We start from the raw sequence: 23,344 nt of genomic DNA on the forward strand, positions 1-23,344 counted from the left end.
ACTTCCTTCCAGTCTGCAAACACAGAATGTCTTCATTTAGTCAGCATTGTTCTGTAGTTTCAGTATAGAAGTCTTTTATGCCCTTGGTTAAATTTATTATAGGTATTTTATTCTTTTAGATTCTATTGCAAATAGAATTTTCTTAATTTCGCTTTTGACTTGTACTCAAAACAAATGATTTCTGTGCATGGATATGTACCCTGCAATTTTGTTGAATTTGTTAATGCTAGATTTTCCTGTGTATGCTTCAGAATTTCCTCTACATAGGATATCATCTGTGAGGAGTGAGTTTTACTTACTCCTTTCCAAATTGGGTGCTTTTCTTTCTTTGGCTGATGACTCTGGCTGGAACCTCCAGTGTAATGTGGAATGATGGTGGTCAAAGTGGGTGTCTTTTCTTGACTGTGGAGGAAAGCTTCTAGTCTTCACCATTGTGAAGTTGGCTGTACGTTGTCCTAAATGCCGGGACCTTGAGGAAGCTCTTCTCAGCCCTCTGTTCTGCTTGTGCCTGCTCTATTCCGAGTTTTCTGAGTGTCCACCACCACCACTCCATCACGGTGTGCGGTCCCTTCTCGATGCTGCTGTGTTCAGCTCGCCAGTTCTTATTGAGGCTTCTTCACCGACACCCCTGACATGCTGGTCTGTGGTGCTTTTCTGGTGGTGTCTTGGTTTCGGTGTGAGGGTGACACAGGCGTCAGAGGTGGGTTAGCGCTCCCTATTCCTGCCTCTTTTATTTATTTTTTGCAAGAGATTGAGGATTCATATTAATTCTTCTTTAAACAGTTGGTAGAATTCACCAGTGAAACTATTTGGTCCTGGATCTTGGGATGATTTTTTTTTTATTACTGACCTAATTTTTCAGAGCACTTTTAGGCTCACAGCAAAATTGAAGAGAATGTGCAGAGAATTCCCATTATCTTCTGCTCCCCCCTCCCCAAGAACTTCCCTACTATTAAACCCCCTCACAAAGTGGTTTGTCTTAGGATCAGTGAGTCTATGCTGACGTTATCCTGTGTGCGTGGCTTACATCAGGATTCACTCCTGGTAGTGGGAGGCTCTTGATCGCCGATGAGTCCCTTTACTTGTGACAGCCCTATTCGGTTTGCTGCTTCTTGAGGCAGCTTTCGTGATTTGTGTTTCTAAGAATTTGTCCATTCCATCTAGTTTATTGAGTCTGTTGGTGTATAGTCGCTCCCTTTTTATGTGTATGAGGTTGGTAATAATGTCCCCCCCTTTCTTTCTTAGTTATCTGCATCTTTTCTTCTGAGCCAATCTGGCTACAGGTTTGTCAATCATGTGGATCTCTTGAAAAAACCAACTTTTGGTTTCCTTGATACTCCATTGTTTTTATATTCCCTACTTCATCTTTGCTCAGTTTCCTTCCTTCTGCTGGCTTTGGGTGGTTTGCTCTTCCTTTTCTTGCCCCGTAAGTATGATGTTAGGTTGCTGATTTGAGATCTCTCTGTCCCTTTTGTGTTTAGTTTAGTTAGCTGTGATCATTATGAGTTGTTACATTGACCCATTTCAACAATTGCAAACATGTGCCACTAGTTTGTGGTTACAAGAGTGTAGGTACAACTGAAAGTTCTTTTTTTTTTGTAGTAAAATATATATAAGATTCACCATTTTTAAATGTATAATTTGGTGGCATTAAGTACATTCACATTGTACAACTGTCACATTCTAGAACTCCCCATTCTGCCTCCCCTTAATCCCTGGTAACCACTATTCTACTTTGTCTCTGTGATTTCATTATTCCAGGTACTTCATGTAAGTGGAACCATACAATAACTGTCCTTTTGTTTTTAACTGACTTCACGTAGTGTAACATTTTAAAGGCTCATCTATGCTGCATCTGTCCCTTTTTTGTTCCCTTGAGGGTAAAGAATGCTCCATTGCATGGATATACCACGTTTGCTTACCCGTCCATCCATCGAAGAACACTGTGTTCCTTCCCCTCTGGGCTCCTGGGAGGAATGCTGCTGTGAATGCTGGTGTACAAACACCTCGTTCACCACCTGGAGTCCTTGATTCAGTTCTTCTGGGTGCCTACCTAGGAGAACTGTTGATCTTGTGGTAGTTGTCTGTTCAAATTTTTAAGGTGGCTGAACTTTTGCAATCCTAGCAGCAGTCACAAGGGCTCCATTTTCTCCACATTCTTGCCAACATTCATTACTCTGCTCTTTTGACAACAGCCATTCTGATGGGAGTGAGGTGGCACTGGTTTACATTTCCCTAATTAGTGATGAACATCTTTTTATGGGCTTTTGGCCAACTGTATATACATATATTTTAGGAAATGTCTATCCCTGTCCTTTGCCCATTTTTTAGTTGGGTTGTTTTCTGGTTATTGATTTGTAATTATTTATTTTGGACTCTAGACCATCATCAGATATATGGTTTGCAAATATATTCCCCCCTTCTGTGGGTTACCTTTCCACTCTGCTGATAGTGACTTCTGATGCACAAAAGCTTTAATTTTGATGAAGTTCATTTATCTATTTTATATTTTGTTGCCTGGGCTCCTGGTATCCTGTCCAAGAACTCATTGCCCAGTCCAATGTCATGAAGCATCTCCTCTATCACAGTGAGTGACCCTAAAGGAGAGGCTGACAGCTTTTCCTCTCCGCACAGTGAGAAGCCCTAGAGGAAAGGCCGGAGAGCCAGACGCAGGGAGCAGTGTAAGGAGGACGAGGGCTCTGCCTGAACCATGTCATTCTGGGAGAATCACTATTCAAGATACAGAAGGTAGAGAAATTTATTGCCATTTGAAACTGTAACTCAAATGAATCAGAGAAAAACTATCACTAATGATATTAAAACGTTATTTGACCAGATTTGTCTTTGGAAGATTTCTCTGTTGATAGGCATTTCTGCAATTAATTGGCATAATTTGGTATAAACATTTTGTAAGTATTTTAAAGGCCTGTAAAAGGTGTTTTTTTTAAGGTCCATCATAAATAATGTTACATAACATAAATTAACTGACAGATTGCATTTTTTCATTGAGTATGTACAATGTTCTAGAAAGACCCTGCTTTCTACCCCATTTTACAAGTACCAAGTTGGATATTGTATTTATGTTCCATTTGCCAAAACGAACTCAATAGACTCTGTTTCTTTTATATGTCAAATCGCATCCATCCAAAATGTGCAATCAAGACCCTGCACAAAACCAGCAGGAGAACAGCTTTAGCTTTTGCTAAAGCACTTGTTAATGTGGCTGTGAAATATTTTAAATTTTCCTATCATACAGCATGTAGTTTTAAATGTTAGCCCTTCCCCCACAGTATTCCTGAAGCTGCCTTGATAGCCCAGAACCACCAAAAGGGAAAGGACCCCCCTCTCCTCATCAGTCCTACGGGGCCAGGATGCTTGCTCTAGAGGGCCAGAGAGCAGATGTTTTAGGCTCTGCAGGCCATACAAACCCTGTTTAACCCCAGCTACTCAGCTCTGCTGCTGGAGTGCAAAAAAACCACCACCCACAACAGTTCACAAATGGCTGTGGCAGCATGTGACTGACGACCAGTCCACCCACCCTTGCTTCGGACTGCTGACGTCAAATCTGCTCCTGTAAAGTACACAGCACTGTAAGTACCAGCTTCATGCCTCCAAGAATGGTACAGAATCCTTTTCTTTTAGGGTCCTTGAGGGAAAGCATCTTATAATGCCTAGAAAGCATTCTCTACTTTAATACATCTACACAGTGACATTGTTTTCTTACCCTGAGATATTTATTAAGAAAGAATAATCTGTAGTTCAGTACATGAACCTTTGGGGATATGTATTATTTAAGTAGAAATTGATATTACCTCTAGCATCGTAAGAAATCCAGCTCCCCAGTCATGACTCTTGGGTAATAAATGCCCATGGCACACTGCCACTAAGTGAGTGTTAAAGGGCCGTGAGTTCTCCCTGGCAGCGATTGCAGCAATTGAAAGTTATATTTTCATATCTAGTATACGGATGAAATCGTCCAATATTTTTCTTTGTAGCAAGTAAAGTGGTTGGTGAAGACTCAGAAAATGGATTATCAGGTGAGCTCTCTGTACAGGTAACTGGATCCAAAATGCGTAGGACCTAAGAAAAGAAGTGATGTCAGATATGTGCAGTAGGGACTGTAAAAGCCCCTGGTTTTATGGCTGTGCAATTACCTATAAAGTCCTACCTCTTAATATATAACTGCCATAAAAAATACCATGGGAATGATGAGCTTGACTGATAAGAGAACCTACCGCTTTTCTCCGAAAGCTCTCAATGTAACCATGACGATGTATCACATCACCAGGTCACCTGTCTTTAAACAAGAGGAAACTAATGTTCTCTTCCGGATACTGACAAAAAGCCTGTGGACATGTAAGAAAATAAGGCTGTATCCGTTCTACCTCAGACGATGCCAGCCTTAGGGAGTGGAGGCCACCTTCCTCCCTCGAGCTTTCATTCAATTGCCTGGAGTCAGGATTCCGCCTTTGTCTACTGTGCTTCTATTTCAAACTTTATGATCATTTACTTGTAAAATCCACAGCTTTTTATTTCTGTTCTTCTCTCTCACTTAGACCCAATGTCTTATGCTGCCAATCATGTTCCTGTTTCTCAGTTTCACGGGCACTGCGCTCTCCTAGTTCTTCTGCTCTGACTCTTCTTACTCTGTTCCTTTTACTGAGACCCACGATAAGGCCTCCTGCGCTCAAAAGAGCGTCCAGGTAAGGGCAAGGACAGCATGTCTGCTCGTAGCTCCTGTTTCTCCTGCTCATATTCTCCTGACCGTCATCAGATGAAGATGGGTTATGGTGCCAAGGAGGCAGGCACTGCGACTGGAGATCTACCGTGAAGAGCAGGGCAGGGCAAACAGCTGTCTGTCTGTTTTTTATATAAGGCTTATTAAAAAGCTTTCTGAAATGGCTGGATATGCCTGTTCCCCTTACTCTCAATTGTCCAAAAGTTCTTTTCCTTCTAAGTTGCCAACATACCCAAAGAGTTGTGACTAAATTAAGAATGTCTGGCATCATTTAAGAGCCACCATTCTATTTCAGGACCTCTATTTTTCAGCTGGATTACTGCTTTTTTGATTCAGTTTTTGAGATCCTTCTATTTTTATGGACCTTGGTCAGGTGTTAGCAGGCAAGCAGAGGGCTGACCTTAAAGCTGCTCATAAACTGGGAAGGGAAAATGAGAAAAGTACTTAAACACTCTATATGTTATCACATTATGTATTTTTAGAGAGGGAAACAAAATACAAAAGGAATTCAGTAAGAGGAGACTGAGATACCAGCATAGTTAGGAGATTCCTGGATTTTAGCCTGAAGGTGATGGGGATGGATGTCAAAGAGGGTGCCTTTCAAAGAAATCTCTCTATATACAGCCGGAAGGTGGGGGAAGGGTGGGCATGGAAGCAGACACAGGAAGAGCAAAGAAAAGGAGTTCACTCAATAACCGAGCTAAGAAATGATGACCCTGATGGGATGGGGTTGGAAGGCTCAGGAGACAGAAAGGATGCAGGACTGTCAGTTCTGGTAACAGAACTCGCTGGATAAAAGACCAGGAGGAGGCCGTTTGGGCCAAGTCCTGAGGATGTCCAACACTGTGGTGCAACGGGATGTCCGAGAAAAGCCAGGGTGTGTGGTTCCACGGAGGGTGGAGAGTGTCTGCAGAAAGCGGGGAGCAGCGACTATACCAGATGCTACTGGCAGCAACCGAGGGGCTGGTGACACAAGTTCCCAACAAAGAGAGCAGAAAGGAGAGCAAAAAGGATAAAAACGAGGACTTTGGTTTTAGGTACCGATTCACTCAGTAAACAGCACCTATGATGTGCAAAGGATCATGCCAGACCTTGAGGAAACACCAGCCATCGCCCGTCCTTCAGGAACTTAGTATGGGCGAGGCGGGCAATCAGTCACGACTCACTTGTTACACAGCGTACCACACATGTGCATGGAGTACAGCGCACGCCTGCAGGGAGGCGCACCTAAGCCTGACAGTGAGGTCCAGGGAGGGCTGGCCTGTGAGGGCAGAGGGGCAGCAGACAGTCTAGGCAAGAGGGAAAGTGCACGGAGGCCTGAGACGCGGTGGCCAGCCTCCAGGATGAAGAGTGGTCAGGCTCCTAGGACCGGACGTGCAGTGGGTGGGCACACCTAGGAAATGGCCCTTTGGAAGATGGAGTAAAGTCATGAAAGGCCTTATGAAGATCCAGGTTCAGTGATGAGAGGCGCTGGGAGTGGTTTGACCATGAGTACCAGGGTGACTGGATTGACGTTTGACTTCGGTTTGGCGTTTGGGAAAATGCTCCGGCAGCGGAGGCCGGCCTGGGGGCAGGTAGGAGGCGAGGCAGGAGGCCGGCGAGGCAGTGCTTCAACTGTGGAGGCTGCAGGCCAGGCATCTGAACTCAGGGGCGCGGGTGGATGAGAAGGAACTGAGAGGGTCTGTAAAACCTCAGGCGGGAGGCTGAAGGAAGGGCGGCAGTGATGGCTACAGTGCATTGGGAGCTGCCTCTAAGCATCTCTATGGGCTCCACGTGCATTATTTGGCAGAGTCCTGAAGTAGGTATCCCTACATAGTAGGTACAGGATGAGGAGAATCGAAGAAGCAGGTTCTTTTTGTTTCCTTCTTTTCTTTTGGAGGGAGGGGTGGATACAAATACAAAGGCAGGAGAAAAGAGGTGCTTTTATTTTCAGCTGTGAGATGGGCCTACAGAGATCTCCAGTTGGAAATGTCTTTTCAACTCAGGAACAGTATCTCAGTTGGTCACAAGCATAAACCCATGGGAACTGGAGGGTCCCCAGAGAATATAAAAGTCTCTCTTTCTCTCTCTCTCATGTGGGGACACAGGAAGAGGGTGCCCCCTCCCCCAAAATACTGAGAGAAGCAGTGGAGAACTGGAAGGGTGTGGTGGTTCAGAAATTAAGGGAGATGAAATGCGTGGCGCACAGATTCCTACAGGACATCAATATTCAAAGCAGGATAAAAGGCTCCTGAGGGCTCAGAAAGGTACAAGGGCCAAGAAAGGGCAATGTCCCAGAGGCCCAGCAGTACCAAGGAGGGGGACAGACACGAAGCGAGACAGTGCAGCAGTGCTGGAGCCGCCGTGGCCTTTCCAAGGGCTGAGGACGGGGGGCTGGAAGGCTACAGGAACAGTGACGGCAGGAACCAGCAGGCCGATGGCGTTATGCTCATACAAGTACGGCCCAGCCTCTCCAAGACTTGGCTGTGAAGGGAAGGTGCTAAGGCCACATCCAGACAACTTAGGATGGAGGGAAGGTTTTCTTTGGATGGGAGACACCTGGGTATGCCCTTAAGTGACAAGGAAAAGCTACCAGGGAGAAGGGCTGGCTCGGGGCACCTGCCAAGCCAGGGTTGTCGTCTGGAGGGAGGAGGGACGGCTTTTCCAGTAAGGCTGGTTGCCATGCAAGTGGGCATCTCGATAGCAAGTAGGGCCTTGGGGAATCTTCTTTCTCTGCCCTCCTTTTCTTCTGAAAATTAAGTCATCTGTGGAATGTGAGTTAACAGTTTGATGGGTATAGAAACAAAGAAGGCAAACAGCTGACTGACACAGGACTGGTTTTCAGGGTCCTAGAGAAGGACAAGGAAGAAAGGCACCTAAGAATGGAGTCTAGGCAAGCGATGGGCAGTAAAGAAGCCCGCACTTGAGCTGATGAGACAGAGGAAAATGCAAGGGCCAAGACGATAAAAACTGTGATCAAGGGACAGGGTAATGTGAAAGTCGCCATCGCAGGCCATGGAGTAAGGTGCTGCACTCATCTTGGAGCGGGACAGTTCTGGCCGATGCCAAGGTCTGAGCTGGGGCCACAGGAGCTGTTACCACAGGCCTGGGAGGCTACAGGAATGACAAGTCACCTGCAGGAGCCCCGGTGCGCCCAAGACTGCAGGATCAGTTCCACACCACCTGCTGCTGCAGTACTGGCACGTTCCAGGCTAATGTGGGGATTAATATAATTTCTTAGAACAGGAGTAATCTATTATCTACTCATGATTACGAAGTTAAAAATTCTACATGGTGGTTTTCATATCTAAATGAACTCAACAAAAGCATTATCAGTGATTCAGCAGCTAAGAAATAGGCCCTCTTTCAAAATAAGCAATTTTCTCCCTAAGAACAGAGTAATAATGTTTGCGAAAATTAAAGCTCAGAGGAGGAAATAACTTCTCCAAGATCACAAGCTCACTGGCACAAGGCTCGCGTCTAGATCCAGTATCTCCTAACTCTCGATGCCAAGCGCTTCCACTGTAACGTGACACCTTTCAGAAAGAGAATAAGCCTAGGAGTTCCATAGATTGCGTGAAAGAAGTATGTTACCGTTTCAGCCATTTTTTCTGCTGGAGTGTTGCAGAACTCAACTGCCGATGAGCTCTTTCTTTGACTGCTGGTGCCAACATCTCCCAGAAGGTGAGAATTCACTGCTTTTGCCAGCCTGTGGTTTGTCGATGCCAGTTCTGCGGTGGTGTGAGGCTGTGGCCTGGGGGAGGGGTCCTGCCCTCTTCCCCACCACAGAGAGGCTAACAGCTCCTCCAGCAGTCTGCAGAGGACACACGGGCCCCAGCATCAGGGAGGGGGCAAAACACGAAAACCAGGGCTACTAAATAGAGGCGAAACGTACTTTCGAAGTCACACAGTGTCCTTCACCCATATCCTTCTCTCAGAGATCAATAAATCAGGTCTGGCAAAATAATTTAGACTAGAGAAAATACTTCATATTTGCTAGGTTATTACCCAGAAATCATTAAACAGAACTTCAGTTCTCATACTTCAGTACAGGTGAAATGCACCCGCATACTCACTTGTTGGTGCAGAACTACTGATATGATTTGTGCATCAGCTGAGATACTTATACGGTCTTTCTTTTTTTGGTGTGTTACAGTAATTGAGTTTTGAATGATAAACCCACCTACACTTCCTAAGATAAGAAGTGCTTGGCCGTGATGTGTAACCCTTTTATACACTGGATTTAACTTGCTAAGCTGTGGCAGGGATTTTCCAGCTATGTTCATCAGAGATTGTGGTGTATAGTTTTCCTATAATGTCTGCCTGGTTTTGGAGTCAAGATAATGCTGTACTCATAAAATGAGTTAGAAATTGTTCCCTTCTCGAAGAGTTTAAATTTGTTTTTTTTTTTTCTTTCTTAGATATTTGTTAGTATCCACCAGTGAGTCCATGCAGACCTGGGGTTACCTTTATCAGGAGGCTTTGCTTTAAAGGGTTAGAGCTGTTCAGGTCATCTGTTTTGAGGACCCTTTGGTATTTTGTGTCTTTTAAGGAGTTTGTCCATCGCACTGAAATTGTTGAATTCATTAGCTCTGGTACTGGAGAACAGTCCCCCAAAAGAGACATGAAAAAGGGAAGACAGGTACATCTTCTGGCTTCTATTAGAAATTACACAAAACTACTACTCAAACCAAAACGACTTTTAAATCCAGAGTCATTCTATTATGGATATAATGAATTCTCTCCCCCATTAATACTGTGAGAAGCATGTTTTCTTATTTTCCCATCTTCCTCTCCTCCCCAGGCATCTACTTGAAAAAGCTAATCTAGGTCAATCGGTGTCGAAACGCTAAGGAACCACCACCGTAAACACAAACGCCGCTCAGAACGTTCGTTAACAACGTTAAACAAGGGCCGTACTTGCGCGTGGCGCCCATTTCCCGCCGCAGCTGTGCCCGCTCGCTCAGGAGGTCTCGGAGGGCGCCCTGGGCGTCGCGGTTCTGCCGCTGCAGGGCTGCCCTGGAGTTGGTCAGCTCATCTGCCATCACCCTGGGAAAGGCGAGACTCTTACACACAAGTTCTAGCACGAGGCAGTTAATACATACTACTTAAAGATTACTGTTTTAAAATCTTCACTGAAAAACATTTAAAACTTTATGAACGTAGTACCCGTTAAAGGGATTCAAATAAATTATGTTTACAAAATGACAAACATTTAACTTCCCTAGAGACGTTGAGGATGAATCTCAGTCCTACTCTAGATGATCAAACTTTAAACAAAATAACATTATTTTTTAAATACAGAAAATTTCAGAGAAAGACAAAAGTGAATTATTTTGCTATTACTCAATTACCACTTTGCCCTTAGAAAAATATTAAAATAATATAGAAATGTTTATATAAAAGGAAACCTAAGTTTTTCCTCCTGTCCAGCACCCCCATTCTTCTTGTATAACCAATAACCAATAAAGTAACCAATAAAGTTTCTTATAAATTTTTCTAGAAAAAAATTATGTATATACCAACATAAAAGTATGTTAAAAAATATATATCCATTTTTATTCATAACAAAGACATTATTTAATACAAACTTTTATGTTTTTTTCACCAAATACTCTTATCTTGGTGATTTTTTTTAATGTTAGCATATATAGACCTATCTCATCCCCTTTTTTAAAAAAAGAAGTTCCATGTTTTCTTTTGATTTGTATATACCAAAATTTATTTAACCAGTTCTGTAGTGATGGAACTAAAGCAAAATTTTCAAGTATTTAAATTATTCTGAAAATCTTAAAACTAAAACTGAAGTCCCAGGTCAGAGTAACCACCAAATTCCTAAAAATGAAAACAATTTTGATGTTGAAAGGTTAAATGAACTAAAATATCAATAAAGTTGAGTTTAAGTTTTATCGCTCTCAGAGTATTACCAGCATTCACAAAGACGTTAAAGAAATGCAGTATCGCAATAACCTGCAGAACGCATGCATGATCTGCCTCTTAAACTGTTCAAGGAGAATTGACTTGGTTTCTAAGTCGCTTCTCCAAATAACATCCCATGCTAGCAAAATTAGAAAGTAAATTAAGAACTTTATGAGAATGATCAATTACTAAAAGTATCACAGATGCTAAGACATAAACATTTTCCTAAAAAATGTATTCATCACAATCATTCATCACAATGCAGTGGGAAGTCTTTGCTGCTTTGTGAGAAATTTCCAGGTGACTGAATTTAAATCAGCGGTTAGTACACGTATGTGTGAAGTGTTCGGCTAAGCACTGGAAACACCAATGGGTAACACCCGCATCCTGTTCTCCAGGGACCCGAAGCTGGAAGGAGGAGGGATAAACCAGGAATCACACTGCAGACTTTCCCAAGTACCAGTGCTAACTACCAGTCCACATTTTAAATGAGATGTGAAGGGCTTGGGGCAATCTGAGTCAGAAATTTACACACTCCCATCTACTTTCCTGCATAAGCATCAAAAATCTGCTGGAGCAAAAACTAGGAAATGAGATACTATTTAAATAGAAAATACCTGCTTGCGAGGAATTTACTTCTCCATACATCACACTGTATTGACATACGCTCTAATTGTTCGGAGAGCTGAGCTGTGTTTTGACCTAAGGCTTCATTTTCTAAAATAAGGTGATTTTTCTCACGGGCTAGACATTCAAAGTGATACTGCAGATCATCCCCGACGGAAGCCACCAACAATTTTTTTAACTCGCGATTGACCTAGGGGAACAGAGGACCAATACAACAGGCTCAGAATAACATCAGTGACTTTGATGCAGCAAAATGAACAGCAGAGAAACTGTGTTTCTTGTCGTTTGGTCCTCCATTACTTAAAGTGTCTATCAAAGTGGTATTAAATACATGTCTCATAATATGTACAGATTATATCTCTCTCTCCCTATATGTCTATATTCTATAGTTCATGTGATCATAAATTGAGGCTCTTATTTATTAAAAGTACATACCATTATCATGAAAATTACAAACTGCTTCCAGTCAACACTTAAAGGCAAAAATTTTAAACCAATAAATTTTGCTAAAAAGTATGACAGAATCTTATGTAACTTAAAAAAATGCTTTCCAACATTTAAAACTTAATTTCTTTGTGACCTATGATCTTTACTTTTAAGAATTTCAGCAAAGGAAGTAATTCAGGACATCTCCAAGGACACTCTCTACATTGTTGCTAACAATGCAAAGTATTAAAGCATAAATGTCCAGGAACAGGCAATGGTGTATGCCGGAGCCACTGAGGGGCCCTGCTGCCATCAATGATGATATCGTAATAGAATATTCTGACGTGGAAAGATACTAAAAACAAAAGAATGTGGGTTGTAAGGCAAAAATGAATTCTATATGTATAATTATGCATTTGTAGCTGGATAGGTGGTAATTTTCATCGTTTTTCTGTATTTTCTAAATGTTTACAAATCAATATGCACTACCTGAACCACGAACCATGGTGTCAGAGAGACATCATGTGGCAGGAGGACGTGTGGCCTACAGGGAAAGGGGGAAGGCAATGCACACTAAGGTGTGAAGATTCAAGAGCCACAGCTGAGCACAACCGACTGGCTTCCATCTGCCAAGGAGACACCTGTACTCACACCACCACGGCCTTTATTCCGAGTATTTGGGAGTCATGGGTCCTTAAAACAGGGACTGCTAGCTAGAGAACCTCGAAGTCCGCCCTGGTCAGTCTTTGGTCTGGAAGTTTACATCGGTGACCCCTTTACAACGTACAGGTGGTCTTGTCCAAAGCACCGCACAGTTCTACCTCACAGGTTTAGGATATCAAGTTCCCAACACAAACTGTTTCTGCTAGAGGCACTGAGAGAGAACGAAAAGTTTAAGAGGAAATTTTTTAGCGAATGACAAGCTACAATGAATGGCACTCCAAGGGCAAAGAGGCTCAGAGGGCGCCAGGTGGGGGCGCCCCAGCAGGGCTGTGACGGCTGCGCGTACCTCGGTCTGCACTCTGAGCTGGTTAGAAAGGCCTTCTCTGTCCTGGAGCAGCCTCCTCTCGGAGTCCCTGAGCTTGTCCAGGGAATTCCTCATCTCGGACGGGTCCCCTCTGGGCCCTGCCACCGCCTCTGGCTGACCGAGGAACTCTCCCTTACGGCGTCCCGGAGACCCAGCCTTCGCGGGTTTCTTGGGGACATCACGGGTCATAGCAGCTCTGGGCACTAATATTCTCACAGCCTCAACCTCCACTGCTTTCTCAGGGAGGAGCTTCCCCAGCTGAAGGACCCCGGGGCTCTCTGACGGAACCGCTTTCTTTCGTGGACTCTGAAGGACATGAGGCTTTGTGGGCTGGACTCCAGACGTAACTTCAACAGATTTAGCTGGTTCCTCAGTTTCCATTCCATCTCCTGCTCCTCGGATTGGGGTTGAAGCAGGGATGACTATAAAAGAACACAAAACATAAGCTACTTGCTGGAAACAAATGCCAGGATAATGCCGGATGTGCTTTATCCTACATTCAGTATGACTGGCACAAAAAAAGAACAGAAAAAACTCAGAGCAAAAATTAATTCTCAAACAATCAAATGTCAACAAACAATGAAAAAAGTCTTACATATGCAAACTTTTAAAGTGAATGGTTTCTTTCTTGGTAGAAAATGCAAGAGATCTGGAGTCAGAGTATTGGGTTCTGACTTTTGCTTTCTAATATTGCCCGAGATAAATGATTTCACCCCCTGTGACTCTCTACTTCCCAACCTGCACAATGGGGATGGTGACAGCAGAGCCGCAGGGCTGTGGTATGACTGTTGTGAGATGGAGCACTCGGCACACCGTAGACGATGACGTCAGGTACATGTAAAACTAGACACAAGCTCTGTATATGCATGTTGAAACCATCCACCCCAAGTGATTCATCTGTTGCTGTGACCTGGGAGAGAAGGCTCCGCACAGGCCACCAACGCCTGCCCCCGGCCCCTAAGGCCTCTGCATTGCCTCTGTTCTGCGCTGCTTGTCCTCTGAAGTGGACACTTTGCCGCTAGTCGTGGTCTAATATACCCCCGGGGGGTCAGCCTCCACGCTGCTCAACATCAACCCTGCCCGACTGTTTCAGCTTCTCTCTGAGGGCCTATGGCACTTACTGTCTCAAACATACTGTGTGAAAGTTAATCACGAACCTGTAATTATCATTTTACGGGCTCTGTCCATGCTGATCTCACCTTCCCAGCAGGTCTGGGTAAGCTCATTCCAGGCAGAACCGGCTACCAGGTGGAAGAGCGTGGTGCTACAGCAATGACATGAGCCTTGGGATCAGCCAGATCTGGTCTTCAATCCCATTTCCACCATTACTACCTATGCAATCCTGGACAAAATCCTACAATCCCTGGGCCTCAGTTTTAACCTCCATAAAATGAATTTAATAGCATTTATATCTATGGTGGGTTGCCTGGTTTCCTAAAGGATAAAATGTTAAGGAACAACCAGTTACCACGTGCCAAACACTGTTCTAAATACATCCAGCTCACTTACTCCTTGCACCAACACTCCCATAGCCATAGGATCAGCTGTCTTACAGACGAAGGAATGTGGCACAAAGCGGCCTGGGATCTGCCTGCAGCCACACCACACTTCCTCTGCTAGTTAAGTGGGAGGCAGATTTGATTCTGTGATGATCTGGCCCCGAAGGCTGGGGCCTTAGCCACGGCACATGCTGCCTCTTCAAGTGTGACAGCGTCTTGCACACACATAACAAGCAGGTCTTCAATTAACGGCAGCTGCCAACCCCTTCACCTGCAACAGTGCACGGCGCGCAAGTCCACCAGCTTGCTTAATTAAAATAAACCATCTTCCCTCATACAGGCAAAGCTGGCTGCCATTAGTTACCACAGCTGCTGGAAGGCAGCTACACTCATCTCTCTACTCCCAGGTCCCAGGCAAACAAGAAATGTTTGTTTCTTGTCCTGTTTTACCTTATGTCAAGCCAAGTAGTGTAAGTTTGCTGAGTCATCTTTCTCCAGGGAAGGCTGACTCACTAGCTGACTGAGGAAGGAGGTGGTTGGGAGCTTAGGAGGGTGTGCCGGGATGGGACCCCTGCAATCCTCCAGGAGGCTGAGACGGCACCTCGCCTGCAGGAGCTCCTGCAGGAGTGCATTCAGAACACCCCTATGGGCCACCAGTCAGATTTCTGGCCATTTTACAATCCCAGCACACATCTGAGCAATGGAAGCCGAAGCCTATGAAGGGTAATTTTAATTTGGCGCAATTTACTCTGGGCCAGATGCAGAAAAGTCACAATGTTCAATTTTTACAACTATTCCAGGAGGCAGGCACAACAGTGCCCACTCTGTAGACTGAAACAGAGCTCTTGCCAGGTTAACAGCTTGTCCAAGTCATCAGGTCAGTGTGGGATTTGGGCCCAAAAGTGACTCCACAGCTAAGCTGTTAATGGTCCGGGAAGCTGTGGACACACTGGAACTACTGCCTCACCAACCTGAAGTCACTGCTTCTGCTAACAACCCACAAAAGCGCAGGGAATTTATGTGTTACAGTGAGAGACATGCGGACCTGACCTGCGTCCAGCCCGAGAGGCTTCCCGTTGCTCAGAATAAAGAGCGAGATCCTTACCACGGCCTGCGTGGCCCCCAGTGCTCTGACCCTGCCTGCCTCCTGGCTCAACCTCTGCCCTTCGCTCCCTCAGACCCCGAGGACTGGCGAAATGTAGGGGAAGAACAAACACTCCTCCACAACAGGGGTTGGCAAACTTCATCTCTGAAGGGTCAGCTAACAAGCATTTTAGGCTTTGTGGACCATGAGGCAAAGTCGAGGCTACTACACAGTTACTCATATAAGAAGAGAAAAAAAACAATTTAAAGATGAAATTAAAACTGTAATAATACTGAGTAGAGTTCTTTCTTACTGTAGGTCTAATGAGAAGACTATACGTCATTTTTATTGGGTAACACTTGGTTTACCCCAAATAAGTCTACAAGTGGGATTAGTCAGCATTCCCCACCCAAACCACTGTAGATGCCCACAGCAGGCCTGGGGCCCAGATTTCCCCGCCTCTGCTCTAGAACACTGCGGCAAAAAAAAAAATACGGTTTGTCATGTATCATTCAACAAACATCTCTCCTTTTTCATAAAACTGGAAATCTGTGAAGACAGACACACTAAGTCACAGGATGGTGCAGCAGAATGAACACAAGCCTGAGTCAAAATAAGTCTACAGTGCCACACGTGTGACCCTGGGCGAAGCACTAAGCCCACCCTCCTCTCGTCCTCCGTGCCCTCAGAACAGAGCGGACACAAGAGTGTTTCGGAGTGATTTCGGTGATCCTCAGGCAGGAAGTGCCTCCTAGTCTCTCTGTCAGCAGACGCGTCGTGGTGATGCAGTGTCAGCACAGGAAAGACAAGCAGGTGCCTGCTGTTCATCAGTGTCGGCATGACCTGGGAGGCTTCATTTTACCTCCAAAAGAACTCATTTAAAAACCGCTCCATTTTTTCCCATCTACACTAAATCATTAATTCCTTACTCAGGAAAAAGTTCTGGCAAACTTTCTGAACATATGCCGATTCAGCTTAAAATAAATAAGTAACCGTCACTTGATAATTTTAAATCAATATTCTTTTAAATGTCAGTAATAAAGTTTAATTACTATTAAAGTAGAAAATGTTACAGACGGTGGACTTACGAGGGAGGCCCACACTTAGAGGCGAGCCCCAGACATTCCCTCGGCCACCGGCTCTGAAGGGAGAGCCCCCTGGCCGGGGTTGGGGGGGCAGAGCCGTGCCCCAGCTCTGAGAGCCTCACACCGCACCCTCGTCACAAAGGGCTCTGCCAGCCTCTGGGGAATGATCTCTCCTTAGCCAGCATTTCCCAAATTGTCACCTAATATCTATTATTCTACAGAACTAGTGTTAGACTATTTCGTGGAATTATAAATATTTAAATACTTCAGACTTTCCTATTCAGTCTACTCTCACTAAACTGTTTGACTTTAATTTTAATCTTGCTCCCAATAAAGTTTTGGACTTAAACTCAAATTTTCTAATGGTTCCTATTTACTGCAGAAACCCTAGCAAATGACACAGTCCTTTCATGGTGACAACATGGCCAAGTTCTGTCGCTAAGAACCCCTCCTGCTTCTCCTCTGAGGCAGTTACAGGGAGCGCAGGCAGCCCGCAGATGCCCACCGCGGTGAGGACACCTCTCCCCAGGCCATGCGACCCAAGGAGCTTCTGTTCCCCGACAGCACCTGACAATTACTGAGCAGAAATTAGTCATGTATTGACTAATAGCTGAATTATCTTTTATAGTAAAATTAAGAGTAAATGAAATGCTGTGCTTCATAACTCTAATCCTCATTACAAACAAGTAATAGCAAATCATAGTTTAATTTCACAGAGGCCTTTAAACAAGTAGCTTTTAATCACTAATGATAATATCGAATTTAACTTTTGTCAAGCGCTATGCTGTTTGTTACTGTTTCATTGCTCTTATTTCCTATTAAGCCACAGTTTATTACTTCCATTACCATCTCTGGCTTGCTTATTCTCATACTATGAAAGGCTGCTGGTGACTCTGAAATGCTGTTGTACACAGCTGGATTGAATTCGCTTACTTACTGGCATGATCTCCTTTTCCTGCTTTCTAAACATACTTAGCCCCCATCAAAGAGTTGCTCTTGGAGGTTTGCTTGCTGCAAAGCTGGCGTCCGAAAGAGTCATGTCTCACTGACAGCTCCAACCTCAGAGCCCCCTCCGCCTGAGAATACCTGAAACAGGAGTTCACTTTGGGACCTGCAAAGGCTGTCACTACGTCTAGCGAAGAAGGTCAGTAGGCAGCAGGCTGTAAGTAAGGGTCTGAATCACGAGTAAGAGAGCTGAGCTATAGGTAGATTAGGAATTATAGATAATTACCTGCTGTGAAAGTAGAACATAGAGGGCAGAAAAACATTGATATTTAAAAGATGAGGCAGACGGAGAGAAGGATAAAAAACAGAAAACACAGCTGGAGCAGCAACGCCTGACAGAACTTCCTGCAACAGAGGCAGCGTTCTCTATCTGCGCCTTCTAATACAATAGCTACCAGCCACATGCGGCTAATGGTGACAGAGGAACTGAATTTTTCATTTTTAAGATATTAATTTAAACTCACACAGCCACTGTGACTACCGCACTGCATACTGAAAGGCTACAGAGCAGGTTGCATGTAACAGTGATGTCATGGAATCAAGGAAACAAAGTATCTCACTGGGAGTATCAGCTCTGTGAGACATTAGAGGCCTAACACAACGTTTGGGGGCAGGACACAATGTAACTCCCATTAGCAGTTAGCAGGCGTCACCCATTGAATGGTGCTCCCCTCTGAAGAGTCACATGTTAAATCCTAGCCCTCCATACTACAGAATGGAGTGACCTCACTTGGAAATAGGGTCATTGCAGACACGATGAGATCATACTGGCGTTGGAGTGGGGGGGGGGCTGTCCAATATGATTTCCTTATGAAAAAGGAGAAATTTGGACACAGACACACACACTCAAGGAGAATGCCATGTGAATATAAAGGCAGACACAGGGGATGTGTTGCAAGCCAAGGAATACCAAAACCTGCCAGCAAACTACCAGGAACTGGAGCAAGCCTGGAACAGAATTTTCCCTGTCACCTCCAGGGGTAGCAGGGCCCTGCCAACATCCTGATATTGGACTTCACACTCCCTAATGGTGAGACGGTGAGTTTCTATTGTTTAAGCCACCTGGTTTGTCCTACTTTGTTACAGCAGCCCAGCAAACCCATGTAACAGGAAAAGGTCTTTTATACCTGCTCGTTGTCCATTCACTTAAATCTTTAAAAATGTATATTCTTGTCTAGTTATATTTCAATCTTCTAGTGGTTAGAGAACATAGCTGTAAAACTTCGCTTTTACACCAAATATTTAACAGCAGTAGTCATCTAATGAACACAACACAATGATGTTAGCAGTCACCTGTGCATCCCAAGTACTGAAATGTAAACACAGCCTTACAAAACAAACACGAAGAGATCTGAAACACACCTTGGGAACGAGGACCCTGCAAGATCTAGTTACCCGCCTCAAACATTCCCTCATTAAGTCATCATCAATGCCATGTTTTAAAAACAATTATCATCAAAAGAACACTTACCTTTGGTTTCTAAACTTTCAAGAGTAGTCATTTTTCAACCTACGAAAATGCACCCCAAGACTTCTACCTAAAAATATATAAAACGTCAAGAGTTTAAACGGTACCATATACATACATTCGCTACGCCCCTGTAACTTAAATTCCATGCCATCGTACTTGCTTTCGCACTGGGTACACACGCATGTGGAGGGCGGGTGGCCCACGCATCCCTTCCGCACAGGGGGTGCTGTTATGGCTACCAAATGTCTCAAGGAATCAGGGGTGGTCCCCGCCTGCACACTCTACACCATCCGGCGTGCGTCCTGGATTCTGGTCCAGGAATAGAGGGGAAGTTACTGTAGCGGTTTTGTCTCACTGCCATGACAACAGGAATTTTTAAATAATTACGGCAATTATTTCCTCCGAAGGCATTACTGACACTGATTTGTCCACTGCAGATATCAGAGGGGTCCTTTGGTTCAGACGTTTAACGAGCGACAACAATATTCATAACTTAAATATGCACGTTCTTGGTAGCAGAAGGGCACTACTCGGTGCACGCACGGCCGGGAGCTCAGACCCGGCCTCACGGAGGCGCGCGAGGAAGGCGCCCCGACGCAATGACACCCACAGGCTGCACTGCCCCGACGCCGGGTGCCGCCGCGGAGCACGGCTCCACAGAGCCCGGCACGGGTCTTCCGCGCCCGCCCTCCTCGGCTGCCACCAGCCCTCCTCCCGCCCTGAAAACAAAGACCCGGCGCGCGGTCCGGAGTGTGCGCCAGGCGGCGGTCTGCCCGGCGTGCCGGCAGCCCCGACCCCCCGCCCGGGCCGCGTCCCCGCGGGAACCCGCCTTCCCGTAGCGCGCGCGAGCCTCCCTCCTTCCAGCGACTGTCAGCGGCTCCGCCCAACCTCCGGCCTTTGCCGACGCCGCCTCAGCCACGCAGACCGTCCTCGGACTTCCTCTGATGCCCCCTCCTCCGATTTCAGGGCTTCGCGCCAAGAGCCTTCCTCCCGGTCCGACGGGTGTCACGACACGGCGCGCGTCTCTTCCTCCCCGAAGCCGGCCGCCGGCCGCTTCCGTCATCCAGGGCTCGGTCACACTAATCACTTCCGGCGACTCAGGCTTTCGTTTCCGGAATGCTTTTCCAAAAAAGCACCATAAACCTCTGTGGTGTGTGAAAGCTCCAGTAATACAGAACGTACTGCATAAGTCTTCAGTAAGTGAAAACTGTATAGATGCCTATTTAAAAATAAAATGTAGACAATTTGGCGCTCTAGCCTCACAGTCATTTAAATTTCCGGGTTATCTGTCAACCAAACAGGAAGTGAGCCTTCAGGAAAGAGGTGGGCGGTGTTCCGTCGCCCCAAGTGACTCCTGAAAGGGCGGGTCTGGGGCTGGACGGAAGGAGCTTCGAGTGCTCCCAGCCACTAGCGGTTGGGGGGCGTGGCGCCGTAGCCGCGCGGCGGCCGTCGGGAGGCCAGGCTGAGTTGCCCGAGGAACGGTTCGCTGGGGTCGGCGTCAGCCTCCGCGGTCCGTTTCCTGGAGCTGCGACCGAGGCCATGGTGAGTGCCGGGGAGGCCCCGAGCCCGCCGGGGCGCGGTGAGCGCCCCCGTCCCGGGGCGGACGGGCGACCGAGGCGCCGTGCGTCCCAGCCCGTCACCGCTGACCCTCTCTGGGCGTCCCTGCACACTCTCCCTATTACTTGCATTCCCCCGGGTTCCCCTGGGGGCCCGCAGAGTACGGACCGGACACTGGGTCTGATGTCCCCAGGCGAGCCAGACATTCCAGGTGTTTGCATTTCGCAGCTCCCAGCTGCGCCTGGACGCGCTCCTTTTGAGGGCGCGCGGTGTGTGCCTGACCCCGGTGCCGATCCGCACGCCCCGTCCTGCCTGGTCAGCCCTGCTGGGGGCGAGGCCCTGACCCTCCTTTGGGTTACCGTTTGTCCGTTCCCGTTAACATGCATATCCTCAAAACCACTTGGAGAGCCTCTGGAAAATTAACTTGCTTGAGCTTCACTCCCAGAAATTCTGAATGAAGAGGGATAGGGCTCGGCATTTGCAATTGTAAAAGCTTACAGGTGATTTTAGTCCACTGACGTGATCGAGAACGCCAGGGTTCTAGTTAATTCCCTGAACTACTAAATGTTTTGAACGCGGATGAGTAACAGACTGGAGGGTAGAATTTGACTGCTGTCAGATGGGCACAAGTGTGGATTCAGAGAGAGCCCCCCACCCGTTCCTCTCGCCGGCTTCTCGGCAGTCCTCTACCTTTCTCCTGTGTGCCCAGCCCCTGTCCTGCCAGACCCCTTTCAGGCCTTCACTTTACAAACCCTGACCCTTCCAAGCAGATGGCAGAGGCTGACAGCTCTTGAACGTCATGCTGCACCCTCCATGCTGTTCTGTGATTTCGCCCACATTCCACTGCAGAGAAGGAAGTGCTGGATGCACTTCTGTCCTTGCTCTAGGCCACATGCTCCATCCTACAGGACTCTGCTTCCCGTTACATTCTTTCTTTCTTGTGCATTCAGCCTCTTCCTCCCTATTTCCTTCTCCTCAGGGTTTAAGTCACACATCTTAAGAAAATGAAATTAAACAAAAGCACGACCCCCATCGTGTAGGTGCTTCGTTGCTGCCCAGTCCTCCCATCCATCAGCGAGTGTCAGGGGGCCCAGTGTCCTGCTGGCCTCCACCTCTGCCTGTGCCTTCCATCCTCAGTCCTCTGCGGTGGGACTTCCTCTCCAGTGGCTTCAGTGAAGTTTCCTTGCTTAAGCTTCTAATGGCCTTTTAAGTCCCAAATCCAGTAATTTCTTTTCAAGGTTTATTTCATTTAGCAGCTCTGTGAAAACTGAAGTTCTTGGACATCCATGCCCCCCTTTTATCACTAGCTTTGCCTCATTTTTTAAATGCCATTCTTGGGGTCTCCTTAATTATTTTCACTTCTCAGTCTCTGCATTTTCCTTGGGTGACTTCATCCACACACATGAGCTCAACTGATGCCTAAGCTTGCGCTCCTAAATTTCAAGTATCTCAGCCCTGCTGAGGCCTAACCTCGTTGCTTCCGGGATATCTTGATCTGGTTACCACAAAGGCCACTCAAACTTGACATGACCAGAACTGAACTTACTGTCTTTCTACTTGGTTTCTCATTTTCCCAAGTTAATTAATGATACCACTGTACTGTAACTTAAACCGGAAACCAGTTATCCTGCATTCCTTTCTCTCCTACATCTCCCATATTGGTCATTAGATCCTGTTTTAGCAGAGATCTCATTTCTTGCCTGTACTATCGTCGTAGTGTCTGGTCTGGCAATTTTTCAATCCCTTAATTTCTCCATCATAAGGAGGAGTTTTCTAAAACCCAAACCTGTTGATGGTACGTCTTCACAACTCAATAGAGCCCTCATTTCCTGCAAGTATCTGGAATGGCGTACAAGGCCCTCTGTGATCTAGAACTTACCTGTCTAGCTTCCTTGATGCCTCTCCATTTCCTAGATGCTCCTTTTAGCTACTTGCCTTTCAGTCGAACATTCCAGGTATCCTCAAACTGGTCAGACACCTGTTCCTCCTACTTTGCACATGCTGTTCCTTGTACACAGAATGCCCTTATCCCCTTGTTTGCTTACCAAACTCCCTCCAGTCTCAGGTTAGAGTCTCTTGTTCTGTGATGCCCTCTCTACTCAAGGAGAATTGACACTTCATTCTTTTTTAATCACGTCTTTATGTGGTACATGTCTCTCTCACTGTACTTATCACATTCATTTGAAATTATTTGTTTATAAACTTACCACTCCTGCTAAAACGAACTGTTAGACTAATGGATCTTTATTTGTTCACTGCTATTGCTTAGATCGTATTAGGCACTCAGATATCTGCTGAATGAAGAAACAGAATAAGAAAGACTGGTAGGGGCTCTGAGAGGACTCAGAGAACTTGGGGGATAGTGGAGGGTGGAATCCTCACTTTCCAGAGTCAGAAAAGCCATCAGAAATCAAGTACCAGAACACGTGAGTGGCTAGCATCCAGCGGCCTGTGCAGCAGCCCAGGGAGCTGGGGGTGGCATCTGTCCAGTACTGTTTGTGTCTGCCTCACATTTTGTCATTTGGACTTCCCACCTGCCCTGAGGGCAGCGAGCTCCTCTGCCTGCCCTGGTGGAGTTGTTTGTGGTGGCTCTTTCAGATAGGGACCAGGAGGCCCCTCTGAGGAAGTGACTTCTGTCCTGAGACCTGAATGACAGTGCAGTGACCTGGGGAGGTGTACCAGGCAGCTGTGACAGCATTAGAACCCCTGAGGCAGCAAAGAGTGTGGCCTAGTTCAGCAGCTGACCTTATGGTTTAGTGGTAAACCGTACAGCACACGGTGGGGTGGGGTTGGCAGCAGGGGGGGGACCCTGGTGGACAAGATGGGGTGTGCATGAGACGGCGGCAGAGTCCATGCCACCTGTGTGCACTACAGCCGTGTTCCTCAAATTGTAGGTCGTAACCCATTACTCAGTCAGGACATCAGTT

At 46.1% G+C, this 23,344-nt stretch overlaps 2 protein-coding genes across 16 annotated transcripts in view; one reads left to right on the forward strand and one right to left on the reverse strand.

The window, feature by feature from the left end:
* BLZF1 (basic leucine zipper nuclear factor 1) overlaps nt 1-19,948 on the reverse strand; it is a 36,801-nt gene extending 16,853 nt beyond the window's left edge. Inside the window, exons 1-8 of one of the 7 annotated variants that reach the window (XM_017668534.3) lie at nt 19,749-19,947; nt 19,017-19,169; nt 18,861-18,927; nt 12,699-13,138; nt 11,254-11,453; nt 9,638-9,766; nt 8,312-8,531; nt 3,073-4,080 (exon numbers count right to left, since the gene is read on the reverse strand). In XM_017668534.3, the coding sequence (XP_017524023.3) occupies nt 3,895-4,080; nt 8,312-8,531; nt 9,638-9,766; nt 11,254-11,453; nt 12,699-13,138; nt 18,861-18,891 (1,206 nt within the window). In that variant the 5' untranslated portion in view covers nt 18,892-18,927; nt 19,017-19,169; nt 19,749-19,947 and the 3' untranslated portion in view covers nt 3,073-3,894. The other 6 variants (XM_017668532.3, XM_037023865.2, XM_017668537.3 and 3 more) reach the window with 6 other exon arrangements.
* A 272-nt stretch (nt 19,949-20,220) lies between these two features.
* The window catches only part of NME7 (NME/NM23 family member 7), a 196,976-nt gene continuing 193,852 nt past the window's right edge, over nt 20,221-23,344 (forward strand). For 2 of the 9 annotated variants that reach the window (XM_073221545.1, XM_073221546.1), the window contains exon 1: nt 20,223-20,402. In XM_073221545.1, the coding sequence (XP_073077646.1) occupies nt 20,400-20,402 (3 nt within the window). In that variant the 5' untranslated portion in view covers nt 20,223-20,399. Of the gene's footprint in view, nt 20,403-23,344 lie in introns of all 9 variants that reach the window. The other 7 variants (XM_073221544.1, XM_037024023.2, XM_073221542.1 and 4 more) reach the window with 6 other exon arrangements.

Source organism: Manis javanica, chromosome 14, assembly GCF_040802235.1.
Source record: "Manis javanica isolate MJ-LG chromosome 14, MJ_LKY, whole genome shotgun sequence".
Lineage (NCBI taxonomy): Eukaryota > Metazoa > Chordata > Mammalia > Pholidota > Manidae > Manis > Manis javanica.